This window comes from Simochromis diagramma, unplaced genomic scaffold (genome assembly GCF_900408965.1).
Source record: "Simochromis diagramma unplaced genomic scaffold, fSimDia1.1 OVJJ01000216.1, whole genome shotgun sequence".
NCBI classification, from domain to species: domain Eukaryota; kingdom Metazoa; phylum Chordata; class Actinopteri; order Cichliformes; family Cichlidae; genus Simochromis; species Simochromis diagramma.
This window is the reverse complement of record NW_024386883.1, coordinates 939,470-953,456: the sequence shown is the minus strand read 5'-3', so window position 1 is coordinate 953,456 and position 13,987 is coordinate 939,470. Positions and strand designations below refer to the sequence as shown.

The following is a 13,987-nucleotide window of genomic DNA, read 5'->3' as shown; positions in this document are numbered from 1 at the left end:
TTGGGGTGAGAGAAGGAAGAGAACAATGCTAACGCGTTGCCCTATCAGAACAATCTAAATAAATACTCAAATCTCTTTTAAAATTGTCAATTCTGGAAGGTATGAGCATGATTTTCAGCTTTAATGCACTCTATATTAGAGTTAGTCTCTTGCTCATCTATAAACTACCCCATATTACTGCAGGGTTGACAGTCTTGCACTGGCTCACTGTGTATTAAGAATTAAAAAGTAGCGCTGTTTGTATTTAAAGTCTTAAATGGTCTTGCAGCTGCATATGTGATAAATTTTGTGTCCATACATAAACAGAAATGCATCAGCTGTGGCTGTCTTTAAATCAGAGTGGATGAAATACAGCTTTGGAAACAGCTGAAATGGAACTGTTGCTGGAGGACAGGTTGCTGTTGTGTTGTTTTATCTAATAATTCAGTTTAATTTCAATTCATTTTTATTTATATGGCACAAATTCAAACCAACAGTTGCCTCAGGGGACTTTATATTTAAGGTAATGACCCTACAGTATTAGAGAGAAACCCCAATAATGACACAGTCCCCTGTGAAGAAGCACTTTGTGACAGTGGGAAGCAAAAACTCCAGCAGAACCAGGCTCAGAGAGGGGCAGCTAACTGGATGAGTATGATGGGAAAAATAATGTGAACATCTTGACCATGAATTTTAAGGAACCCATTTATTTATTTTTATGTTACTTTTTTCTTGTAAAGTACTTTGGTTTTGGTGATATATAAATAAACTTTACTTCCTTACCTACTTTATTTTTCAGCATCACAATGATCCCAAACACACACCAATGCAGTAAATGCACACCTAGAAAGAAAAACACACACTGCCACATATAAGTCATGGACTGGCCTCCCCAGAGTCCAGACCGTAACTCTTCCTGAAGACTATTTAGAGAAATTACAAGCTGCCTAGCACAGTTCAGGCTGTGTTGAAGAATAAAGGTGGTCCAATCAAATATTGACTTTTAAGCTCGTTAGAATTGTTAAACTTTGTTTCTGCCTGATATATTGTATTTCCATGTGTGTTTGAACATGCTTCAATAAATCTCTGCACCATTTTCCCATAGCTAAATATAATGAAAGTGTGGATGTCTGAAGATTTTTATACAGAACCATATGTATTCTTGTTTATAATGGTTTGGCCCTTCATGACATAATATTGCATTAATATTAATATTGTGTTATTTTAAGTGTAATACTTTCAACATTTGCTTAAGATCTTAAATATTCCAGAAGTAAATTCGAAGTAATGCGATTACTTTAACTAAGAAAATCCACACTTAAGCGCTAAAAGCTTTTTATTACTTCTCTGCAACCTGCATTTCATTCATTTTATCATTTCTCTGCAAAAAAAAAAACATACTCTCAAGGAGTTTTCTCCACAAAAAGTTCCCTTGTGAGGGTTGATTACAGTCATTCTTGATCCCACTAAGTTGTAATATCATAGATTCATGTTTGTGCATTCATCAGGGGACAAAGGTGGGAAAACTCTGCACACATCATCCTGCACGGTGAAGGTCAAACACCCAGCTGAGGCAGAAATGCTCGTCAGGAAACAGCACGATAAACAGGACATGTTTATCAGAGGAGAGGGGCTTTACGGACACATCCTCAGTTTGGTGCACTCATAGATTTATGGGATAGATTCGAGTACTAGTCCAGCTCCCACGTGATTCAGTGATTGTTTAAACCTGCTAAATCTTCTTTCTTTTTTTCAAACATGCATTGCAATATCTTCATCTCACTGAAATCGTCTCAATGTCACGTGAAATTAGACATATAATTCATATTTTCTGTAAAACGCCTGAAAATCCATCAATCATATGCTGTAGATTTTTATAAATGTAATCGACCTGTGTCTGGTGAGACAATAACTGTCCATGTGAGCACAGGATCCCCCGAGTAGTGGTCTGCACAGGAAGGAGGCGGGGGGCATTGGATTTACGTGTATTTAAAAGATGGGTGTGGTTGACTTCTTCATGCCCGGATTTGAGGATCCTGTAAGCGCTCACCGCGTGATCCGGCACCCTGTTACTGAATGATTATATTCAGCAAAGAAAAGAAAAAAAAAAAAAAAAAAACAGGAACCGTGTGGATACTGCCCAAGCGGTAAGGGCCGCCTCTGGTTACTGTATGCAAGAGGAAAACACAAAATCTAGCGTGAAGGCTGGAATTCTAAACGCTTCTTCGTCCTTTTTTAAATTTAAATTAATCAATTTATTGATAATTTATATTTGTTGCACTTTCCGGATTTTACTCTGTAATCCACTGCCGACTTGGAGGCGTCTATCCTGATGAAGTATCGGCAGAGGGAGGAGGAAACCAAAGAGAGGAAGGAAACGAGGATAACGTCACGAAGACTCGGAGTAAAACGGACTGAGAATAGTGTTTAATGGACGATCCCTGATGCGGGCCGGGGAAAGAGCTGGGGCCAATTCCGTCTGTTTACGCCGTATTGGACGAAGATGTTTTTGTTAGGTTGCCGTGTGTGAAAAGTGGAAACGATCCGGAGAGGAAACAGCAGCTCGGCAGCAGCAGATATCATCTTGTGTGTGTGTTTTTTCCTCAGGAGCTCCGCTAAAGCAGAGAAATGGAAATGTGTGCAGCCCTCCTCCGGTTGCCTGTTTACTGAAGGGTTTGGAAACAGGCTGATCGTGACACACGGAACTTTTAAAGTGGATCTCCTGTGAACTTGATTTTTAATGACTGAAAAAGACTTGTAGTTAAATCCTCCGCGGGATTTGTCTTTTTTTCCTTTTTTTTTTTTTGAGGGGGGGACGTTGCTTTCAGTTTCTTTCTTTTTTTTTTTATTTTTCTTTGCAGCAGGGGGAGGAAAAAGGGCAGGAAAATCATCGGGAGAATTAACAGGTAGCCACCCATTATCCAAACGCTGTGACAGCAGATAGGTCAGCCTGTGTGTGTGGCTGGGTGATGGTGTGCGTATGGCATCATTTTGACCAAATACGATTAGCTACATCCGCAATTTTAGGAGCTCGATGTCTAAAATGAGATGTGATGAAGGCCTTTATGACTGTGCTGATCAATATGTGAGGTGATGTAGCTAGGGTAGGGCCTTTTTTGAATTATGTAAATCTCTAAAGCTAGACAGTGAAATAAAAATCTCTCTCGAGTGCATCCTTTGAGACTGGCCTGTACCCTCTTTCTCCTCAGTGCTGACTGTATTTCATTGGGGAGGCTCTTAGGCCATGCGTTCACATCCTCTGCCATCAAACATCCACTCATGCCCGGCATGCAGTGGTTGGAGGCAGATTTTAGCCATGCCATGTTAGAGCACCTCCACATCAGATGTGCAATCAAAGGGGTGGGGCCAGGCACTCCTGGCATCTTTGCGTTTTTGTTCTACCACATGCTCTCGGAGGTTGGTGGAGTGCCAGAAGTGCTGGGGAAACCGAGGACCTGCCATATTAACCTTTTATAAAGAGCATGGCCTAGCAGCAAGGGTCGTGTCGCTGCTAGGCCATGCATCATCAGTGCGGCAGTGTGATATGCGTGTCCTCACTCTCTGCTACTCTTTACCCACTGACTTCAGCACAAATCTGCGTGTCCGCCAGTTGATGCTCAGAAGCAGCAAAAACATGCATCTGAGCATCTGGCAGGACCCATGGCCTGATATATGATCCCCCTCCCCACACCCCCTTCTCTACCTCCCTCCTCCTCATCCTCCTCTCCTGCAGCATCTATTCTCCTGATTGGCTAAATGAGCAGCTGTGTCAGGAGACTGAGACCTACGATGCACCCCTTTTGGCTTCCATTAGTGCTGTGTGATCCATCTGGTCGCAGGTCCCTCCAGGGAACAGTGGTCTACTGTAGCTAATTGCTCTTCCTTGCACAGTGTAGGCTACTGTATGCATGCTATCTGTGGGGTTTTTATCTTGAATTTGAATAGCTTCACATATGCAAATCTATAGGCCACCTGTTTGGGAGAATATTTGAATGTGCAACTGTTTTCCCATGAGGAACAGGAAATACTGTAGTGCACGCCGCTGGAAAGCGCAACATAGAGATGAACAGTTTTCGTGTACCTGTGTAATTTAAGAAATTAGGGACTCCCCTGTTCTTCAGCGTGAAGTGTTTGTTTAAACACAGTCAGCGGCTCAAATGAAGGATTGCTCCGTCCTGCATTAGTGCAAAGTTGGACTTGTATGAGCATTGCTACCAGGCACCAGATAGTGAGTGAATGCTCACTATCTTGTGCCTGGTAGCAATGCTGGCTTTTTGATAGCAGCTTAGTCATTGCAGATTATTCTCCTCAGTTAAACCAGGATGGGTGGTTGTACAGCCATAAACAGATTACAAGTTGTATTTTTTTCCCTCACTGTGGGTTCAGTAAACCTCAGAGATTAAAATTGGGATTTTATTTGATTATTTTATTTCCCCAAATGCAAGTAGTGTTCAATTATTGATGAAAGTAGACCTCTGGATTAGTAGGTTAGGAAGTATAAAAATATGATAATCCCAAAAGAACTTAATATGCACTGATATTTATTTCATTTAGATTTATTTGATAATAGAGTGTGATATTTAAAGTCGTGCCCCATCCAGCAGGTGACAGCTCGGACAGTTTCAAAATGAGTGAGCTGGAACAGCTTCGTCAGGAGGCCGAGCAGCTTCGGAACCAGATACGAGTGAGTGATGTGTGTCTGCTGTGAACAGTTTTACCATTGAATAAAATACTGGAAAATTTGTTATTTACTAGCGGTGTCCTCTTTTTTTCCTTCCCTGTGACTTCATAACCATTAGGATGCCAGGAAAGCATGTGGAGATTCAACCCTGACACAGGTGAGAGCAACTGAATGTGTAAGATGTATGTCAGTGACCTGGGGATGGGTTAACCTGGCGTCAATATGGACCTATATACTCAATAACATGATATTGGGCACAGTGGAGAAAGCAGGAAAGCTATTTTTTTTTTTTATTGTTTTTGATCAAATTTTACTCTATAGGACAAAAAATCCATCCCTGCTACTCTCAACATGTCTCCAGGTTTCACCTGCACAGAGGAGTGACCTTTTCTTTTTGTAGCACGATTTAGAAATAATAGATGACGGCCATTTGTTGAACCAGCAGTAGTATAAATCATCAATAATTTCTGAATTTATTTTTACAGGTGCATTATTCATATTGTCATATTTGACATGTGATATTAGTTATTTCTGTCCCGGTCTTGCCTTCGGTGTCTGATAGCCACTGTACTGTTATTCTTTAGCAAAACTTTTCTGCCAAACCTTTTATCACACACCCAGTGAATGATCAAAAGAGTGCTAACTTGCTAACTTTACTAACTTAGATAACCGCTGGTCTGGATCCTGTGGGGCGGATCCAGATGCGGACAAGACGCACCCTCCGTGGCCATCTGGCCAAGATCTATGCCATGCACTGGGGTACAGACTCTAGGTGAGTCCATACTATTTCTAATGCTTTTGACTGCTTCTTGGTTTAATTTTTCTTTGTATACTATAGATTAAAGTTCCACCTAAAATGGTTGAGTGTAATCGGCCATCAAAGCCACTTCAGGTAGCCACTTCCTATCTATATTAGCTAGAATAGAAAAAGGCGGATACAAATAAATGTTTGACCTAAATTTGGCCCACATCTGCATTTTTCTGGGCATTTAGCCTTTACTGATGGAGCTGACTCAATGTGAGTCTCCTCACCTCAGTTGAGCCACAGATCCACCTCATATGGATCACATCTGACCCACAGAAAATTTGCAAGTGGTGTAAATAGGCTTTAGGCCACCTGTGTCCATCCTGGGAATTAATTTCAGTTCATTGGCTGTTTGATGGAGCTTTTAGACTACTGCATTACCCAGTTTTCCAAAGGAGAAAAAGATATAAGTCCTATAATAAATAATTCCTGTCTGTAATGCTGTGAAAATATGCTGCACTCTTTGTCTTTCATGATTCAACAAATGCTTCGACAGCTATTTAGTGGATTGTAATGACACATGGGACATACCTGCTCGAGATGAACTGTAGCACGTTTGGTGAAGATGTAATGCTTGATTTTCCACTCACACATGCAAATTGCCAGCGCTAATTAGTGAATGCTGAATGAACAAGCCAAACAGTCATAGTGGGCTTGTTAGCAGGCTCGCGTTAGCATTTAGCTCAAAGCAGCACGATACAAAAGCACAAGCATGACAAGCATTGCAAGCATTTTAATTTTAGTTCTGTGAAATCATTTGCTGACTTCAGGCATTAACCATGAACATTTCTGGCTCAGGCAAACATTAAAACAACTGATTCTTCACCTTGAACTCACAGAATCATCTCAGGCTGCAGTGTTTTGACAGGAAAAGCATGTTTCAACAGGTTTGGAGCGCAGTGTGATAACAGGACTCAAATGCCAAAATTAAAGAGATCCTGTATTATTCAAAACTTTTTTGTTTTTTTTCCCCTTTTGTGTCTGCAGGCTTCTGGTTAGTGCCTCTCAAGATGGAAAACTGATTGTCTGGGACAGCTACACAACTAACAAGGTAAAATCACCAAAAAGACAAACAAAAAACACGGCACGTCTCCAGCTGGAAGACTTGTCTGAACTTGAAATGAAAGTGGACTAACGTCTTCCTCTTGTAGAAGTGCTGCTGACTTTCCATAATGGCTTCTTTCTCAGTGTTACTGTGACTGATTGTAAGAGTCACAGTGGCATCGTCGTGTGTGTTTTCAGTGTTAATATCTGCCCATTTTATGCTCTTTAAACTACCTCTCTTTTCTTAGATACACGCCATCCCCCTGCGCTCCTCCTGGGTAATGACCTGTGCGTACGCTCCCTCGGGGAACTACGTGGCCTGCGGAGGCCTCGACAACATTTGCTCCATCTACTGCTTGAAGACACGCGAGGGCAATGTCAGGGTCAGCAGGGAACTACCTGGCCACACAGGTGAGAGAACATGGCGCCCTAAGCTAACTATGTTAAAATCCTCTCATGAGTAAAACTGATGAGATGTTTCAGATGAGCGTACGCCCCCGTGGGAAAGCTCCACTCCCAAACCTCTAAACAATGAAGACTTCATTTACATGGTTAATTAGTTGCAGTCTTAATGAGCTGAGATATTAACTCCTGTCTGTGTGACTCTGATTTGTGACACTGTAACTTCTGTATGTATTTTATTTTTGATTTTATATTTTCAAGAAAAACGTGAAGTAGATGATTTATTGAAATGTGCAAACATACATGTAAATACAGTATGTTAGCAAAAACTAGGTTTGCACAATTGTAACGAGCTTGAAAGTCCAAATTTGGTATGACTGCCTTTATTCTTTAGCATATTCTGAACTCTCTTAGGCAGTTTGATTGTATTTTCTTCAAGAAGTCGTCAGGAATAGTAGCTTCTTGAAGAACTTTGCAATGCTCTTTATTGAATGTTTCTGCCTTTTTGTTCCATTTTCTGTCACAATGATCCTTCACTGCTTCAATAATGTTGAGGTCCAGGCTCTGGGGAGGCCGATCCGTGACTGACAGCGATCTAAAGATGTTTGTTCTACCCAGTTCTACCCATTGTCAATGCATTGACTATGTGTTTAGGGCCACTGTCATGCTGAAAAAGGAAGCATTTGCTAATTGGATAATCAGATGCTTGTCAGAAGGTATTGCATGGTGGATCAAAATCTGGTGGTACTTTTTCCACTGGCTGAAATGTCATCCCAAACCATCACAGCCTCCACCATGCTTTACAGATGGTCGTAGATACTCACTGATGTACCTCTCTCTTGAACTCCTTGGAATGTATTGAACCAAAAGATTTCAAATTTGGATCCATCACTTCATAAGATGTGTTGCCACTGCTTTTCAGTCCACTTCTTGTGTAAAGACCTGTTTGGGATGCCTCTTCTTGGCAGCCACCCTTCCACTGAGACCATTCAGACAAGGCTTCAGTGAACAGTAGAGGGATTAATGTTATGTGTTGACACAACACTGGTTCATCCCTTGAGTTAGATGCCTTTTTCTTCTTTGAATGATTCATAGGCCAGTGTTACAGGGCAAATAAAAACATTCCTCTGAAAGTGGTCAGGTACAGGGACTGGACTGAAAATGAGTAAAAAAGCAACCAATCTCTAAAAAGCCCTCCACATTTTTACTCCTTCTAGAGCAGCTTTGCACAGTTTACAGTTCAAAATAAGCCTCATTTATCCTGGCACTTCTCAGCTCATCCACTGTCTGAAGCCAAGAATTTTAGCAGCCTTCTTCCTGCTTTAAAGCCAGCTGTCTTCTGATTGGCTGCCTCTTCAGTTTGAACAGCAGGTGGGTGGGGCTGCTGTGCTTAAAGCCAGAACTTTTTCCCCCTTCACTGACATCATACAGAAGACAAGAATAGAAAAAAGTGTCTGAAACAGGGCATTGAGTTTTTTATTTTTTTTAAATTTTTTTTCTGTTCGTCTTTAATATGAAATGATATAATTCTATGTTTCTATGTTATGTAATTATATGTATATAACAAAGGAACAGTGAAAAGCATAATAAGTCACATTTAAAGAATAGATAAAAGAGTCTGATTGGCTTAAAGAAGGCAGGTAAGAAGGTTACAAGAATCAGCCTGATAATGATGGAAATAATGATGAGAAGAGTTCGACAGTGTGGGAAATCAGAAGTAATAAAAAGAATACAACAGCAGGACTGGCACAGACACCCAGACATACAGGCACCACATGTAAACAGATCTTTCCTCTTGAACCTATGGAAAAGCTTCTTTTTATTGCAGTCGTGGATAGATTATTATGACCACAGATGCAGGATGCAAACATGCCACATGCCCACGTGTTTGCTCATGGAAAGAGTACACTCTGACGTGCGTTTCATGAGCACACCCAGCTTGCTCACACACTAATAAAAGGCATCTTAGAACTACATTACATACACAACTTTAAACTTACGGTTTCTTGCACTCGTGGACATGAAGTTTCGAGATTTTCATGAGTTCATTGAACTGTTCTTTTACCAGGTTGGAATCTTTAATTAATTTTTTTACAGCAGACATTTTTAATGACTTAAAAATAAGAATTGAGTGCAAAACTTTGATTTTATTTTGGTGTTTCTATAATCCAGTATACACAACACCACCTGCTAATATTTGGTTAAATGTCTTTTAGCAAGTTACAACTCGGCCAGACGCTTTTTGTAGCCACCAACAAGCTTCTGGCATAATTCTGCCCGGATATTTTAGCACTCTCCTTGGCAGAATTGGTAAAGTTCATTTAAACTGGAGGTTTTTCCTTCGCTCTTAAATGATCTGTTATTGCATATTTTTCAAATGTTTGTGCAGGATATTGTATTTGTTTTGAATGTTTTGTACTTATGTGATACAGGTCTCTCTTGAAAATTAGATTTTTTTAATCTCAATTAGATTTTTACCTGGATAAATAAAGGACTAATTTAAAAAAAAAAAAAAAAAAAAAAACATAGTCCACAAAGGTTTAGATCGAGGTTTTGGGAAGGCCAATACTCCAATATTTTAAAAATAATAATTAATACCTATACTATAAGTAAGGTCAAAGGTCTCCAATGGCTCCAAAATCCTGGTCATCTGCAAACTTTGCTGATGTGTCAATGCATCTATCATTGCAGCTTCAAAGAAATTTAAAAAATGATCCCAAAAAAGACGCTTGAAAAAGAAGGCCTTAAAGTAGTAATCATGTAAAATATGTCAACAAAATATATCATAAAATATCTAAACGAATGAGTAGTTTTAGTGGAGCAGAGACAACATGTAGCTCTATATGTACACTCACAATAAATTTATAGTCATATTTACATTTTACATTCTTCTCCTATACAGTAGTAATTTAATGTAAAATGCGTCATCAAGTGTCACTGACATCATCCGCGTGTTTGTGTGTTCCGTTCTCTCAGGTTACCTGTCATGTTGCCGTTTCATTGATGACAATCAAATCATCACGAGCTCAGGAGACACCACATGGTGAGTCACACAGATCATCACACACATGTGCAGCCTAAGAATCGTTTTCCTGCTTTCCAATCACTAACCCTGTGCTTTTTTTTTTTTTTTTTTTTTTTTTTTTGTCGTTGCTTTTTTTGCCCAGTGCACTGTGGGATATCGAGACGAGTCAGCAGACCACAGTTTTCTCGGGCCACACCGGTGATGTCATGAGTCTGTCCCTTTCGCCCGACCAGCACACCTTCGTGTCGGGAGCCTGCGACGCTTCAATCAAACTGTGGGACATCAGGGACAGCATGTGCCGGCAGACCTTCACGGGCCACGAATCGGACATCAACGCTGTCTGTGTGAGTGTCCTCAGGGACCGGGTGCCCTTGTAGGCCCAACTGCTTTTATTCTTCTTAAAATCGCGGATTATGTATTTTACAAGTGCAGTTTAGAGCTCTTGTTTCAGAGGAGTGCTCTGGCCGTGGAGTTTTATGAAGCTGCATCACTGATGTGACAGGCAGAGGAGACCTAATGAAAGATGAAAGATGCTTTCGAGTTGCATTGTGGGACATGTATTATTGGAAGGTCGCTCAAAAGCAGCATCTTAAAATGCAGTTTAGAGTTTTAAAAGACAACAGGACTTTTATTCCAATTTACTACATTCAAAATCAGGGTTTAAGGTGTGAGGATGAGAAACTCCCACAACACACACAAGGTCAGCAGGAGCATAACATGTAGGGTTTTTTTAGCTTGACCCACATCATAGATTAAAGAAACTGGATGGAGTTGGTATGCTTGAGACACCATTTTAGACGTTTATTCTCAGACACATCATGAGTTTCTGAATTCCTGGCACTGTTATAAGCTAATCTGTGGCCTTAAGTGGCACTCTGGCGCTCCTGCGTACTGTCTAACACGTCATCAGCAGCATCAGCTCCAGGATTTGTCTTGGTGACGTCACACACTGTCTCCAGCCACCAGCTTTGGGAGGGATTTAAATGGGAAGCGCGCTGCAGGATTAACAAGATTATCAATTAACACCATATCTGAACATCCTGATCATCTCAGGAGACGATCTCCGGTTGGGAGTCTGGGTTGATGGCACAGGCCATCTGACAGTGTGGCAGGTGGACAGATTCGGTGTTAAAGCACTGATCCCATTCAGTTTTCTGTCTTATTAAGGGATTTAAGAAAGGCAGGAACTCTCTATAGCAGCTTATGCTGTAACTATATTTATTTATTTATAATTAAAAATATAAATAAATAATCAATAAGAGTCATCCTCACTTTCTCCTCCCCAGTTCTTTCCCAATGGCAGCGCCTTTGCCACAGGCTCTGACGATGCCACCTGCAGGCTGTTTGACCTCCGCGCAGACCAGGAGCTAGGCCTCTACTGCCATGACAACATCATCTGTGGCATCACCTCTGTGGCTTTCTCCCGCTCCGGGCGCTTGCTGCTGGCTGGTTATGACGACTTCAACTGCAACATATGGGATGCCATGAAAGGAGACAGAGCAGGTGGGTGGAGCAAGCGAGAGAACAGAGAAAAGGGAAGGTTCATCTTCAAGCTAAGGTGAAGATTTGTGTTTTGGGGTTTGTTTGTTTGTTTTTGAGGAAATTAAGCTGCATGCCATGTATCAAGATCGAGGTTATTATAGCTAAATTATAGCTAACTAAAATTCAACTAAAACTAAAACTACATGTAAAAAACATTACTGGTTTTACCTCTGACATATGTCCTCCCTACAATAGTAATTAAAAGTCTAAAATTTAACACTGTTTAGGACCCTAAAACAAAAAGAACTAAACTAAAATGAAACATTTTCAAACAATAAAACCAAACACAAAAATCCCCCCATGAAACTAACAAACTAAACTGAATAAAAAAACAAAAACTCAAAATGAAATAACAATAAAAACTAATTCTAAAATGCTAAACTGTAATAACTCTGGTCACGACTTTTTATTTTTGCATGCGTCTATGGAAACAATCACTATTTTACTTCTCATTTTTCTCTGTTGCCAGGTCAGCAACTAAAGTATTTTATACAAGATGTGTCATGTGTACTACTGTGTACTGCTAATCAAAACACATTTAAGAAGATCAAAAGCAGAGAATAACCTTAAATCGTTTAAATAAGTGAAAATTATGCCTTTTTCACAGATTCAGAAATGGCTAAACTTATAACTTAAGTTCAGCTTTGAAAATTAATAGAAACAAGTCCTTCAGAGGCCCTTTTATCTGTATTACTACAAGGTCAAGGCATTATTAGGACAGTACTGTACCACAGGAAGTATAATTATTTACTTCAGGAAGTAGCGATATATATTGCAGGAAGCAGATCTAGAGTGTATACTGCACACGATCTGATATCAGATCATCCGTATGGCGCACACATGCTGGTGAGTCAGAAGTTCATCCTACCACAAAAAAAAAAAAGATATGAAAGCATAAAAAGAATTGACAGTAACTTCAGTGATGGAAGAGCAGCACAGTCTGCCTTAAGCACAGTCATTACAGTAGCAGGAATTTTAGGACAAGTGTTGGGACAAACTTTCCAAACAATGATTAGTTTCCATTGTAGAAAGAACATCGGGAGTCTGTTTGGCCGCTGATTGCATCCAAAATAAATAGATAAAAATGAGGTCACATTTAGATTCTTTTTGAAAAACAAAATCTTTATGTCTGCACACTTAAGAAACAGGGGGATACAAACCGTAGCATTGATCTTGAGTTAACAGTATGCTCAGTGTTTGATTTTTGAAGAAGTGCATTGCACAATGACAAGTTGGCTTTTGGGTTTTGTTTTGTTTTTTTTTTTTGGCCCTCCCGCAGGAGTCCTGGCAGGCCATGACAATCGCGTGAGCTGTCTGGGCGTGACGGATGACGGCATGGCGGTGTGCACCGGGTCCTGGGACAGCTTCCTCAAGATCTGGAACTGAGCCATGCACATAAACAGCAAACCACACACGTCCAACAGACACCGCTCTTATCTTGGGACACAGTTTGCACCCTGTACTCTCACTGTATGTAAGATTCCACAGACGAACAGCAACATTATACTGTACATAATATATATGACTTAGATATGAGCTTACACACACACACACACACACACACACACACACACGCAGGATAAGATAACAAGACCTAAACACATGCCCACACTACCTACCGCCGATGAAAGTGCACAGCAGCAAGGCCACAGTGCAACACACACATGCACATAACAGGTCAAAATATGACCAAATACAGCCGAATATTCAGCTGTTCGGCCGAAAACACAAATCCCATCAACACTATCTGACACACTCATTCTCACACATGCTTATCATGAGACATACTGCTTCTTGTGTTAAGCAGTGGAGCGAACGTTACCCGATATTTGTCTTATGACTTTGCTCGAAATACACTTCAGACTCATTTTTCTTTGTTGTTTCGGTCTCTTTACCACACGTATCTCAGCAGTGGTGACGTGAAGGCGGAACCACCTGAGTGCATTTACATAAAGAAAGTAAGAAAGAAGGAAAAACATTCACCGATGAACAGATGATTGAGCTCAATGAAGATATCAACTGATTTTCATCTGTTTCAGAACGTCACGCAGTCACTGTCTTCACCCAGTTTTTTTTTCTTCCAATTTTACACACTTATTTTATTCCTGTTCTTCCTGTGTGCCTCAAATACACTTATTAACAGAGGATACTGAGACAGTTACATGAATCCAAAACAACCTGAGATTAAGAGAAGTTGAGAAGTAAAAGCACGTCTTATTGAGTAGGAGCCAATAATCAAACTTTGACTTTGTCACTGTATTATCTGGACATTACTATAATTGTACATATTATTAATAAATAACTGCCTCTCCTGCCTTTTATTGTGTTTTCCTTTTAAAATTGTTTCTAAAACTGACACGTTTAACTGAGTATTAAGTGCATATTGTCAGGTATTCTCATTATACAACCTCAGGTTTTTACTTAAACCTGAGATTTGAAAGTAGCACTGATATAGACATACATGGGTTATTGGAATATACAGTCCCCTGCCTCTTTATTAGATATATTA

The 13,987-nt window shown here is 40.2% G+C and overlaps 1 protein-coding gene across 3 annotated transcripts; it reads left to right on the top strand.

Annotated features, from left to right (window-relative positions):
- Positions 1 to 2,045: 2,045 nt before the first annotated feature.
- Positions 2,046 to 13,794, top strand: gnb2 (guanine nucleotide binding protein (G protein), beta polypeptide 2). Of its 3 annotated transcripts, none has more exons than XM_040032827.1 (10): positions 2,046 to 2,126; positions 4,584 to 4,663; positions 4,779 to 4,817; positions 5,326 to 5,432; positions 6,453 to 6,516; positions 6,758 to 6,920; positions 9,888 to 9,954; positions 10,079 to 10,280; positions 11,223 to 11,439; positions 12,758 to 13,794. In XM_040032827.1, exons 2-10 carry the CDS (start codon positions 4,607 to 4,609, stop codon positions 12,862 to 12,864), a joined length of 1,023 nt encoding a protein of 340 aa, XP_039888761.1. In that variant the 5' UTR covers positions 2,046 to 2,126; positions 4,584 to 4,606; the 3' UTR covers positions 12,865 to 13,794. The 3 variants fall into 3 exon arrangements, with proteins under 3 accessions (XP_039888761.1, XP_039888760.1, XP_039888759.1); XM_040032826.1 differs by lacking the exon at positions 2,046 to 2,126 and adding an exon at positions 2,137 to 2,885; XM_040032825.1 differs by lacking the exon at positions 2,046 to 2,126 and adding an exon at positions 2,138 to 2,885 and having other exon boundaries at positions 4,581 to 4,663.
- The last annotated feature ends 193 nt before the right edge of the window (positions 13,795 to 13,987 follow it).

What these genes read in the sequence shown, in the direction of transcription:
- gnb2 (XM_040032827.1), top strand. Translation starts at nt 4,607, where the DNA reads ATGAGTGAGCTGGAACAGCTTCGTCAGGAGGCCGAGCAGCTTCGGAAC. An exon ending in CGGACATCAACGCTGTCTGT is followed by an intron (nt 10,281 to 11,222) that starts GTGAGTGTCCTC and finishes TCTCCTCCCCAG; the next exon opens with TTCTTTCCCAATGGCAGCGC. An exon ending in CATGAAAGGAGACAGAGCAG is followed by an intron (nt 11,440 to 12,757) that starts GTGGGTGGAGCA and finishes GCCCTCCCGCAG; the next exon opens with GAGTCCTGGCAGGCCATGAC.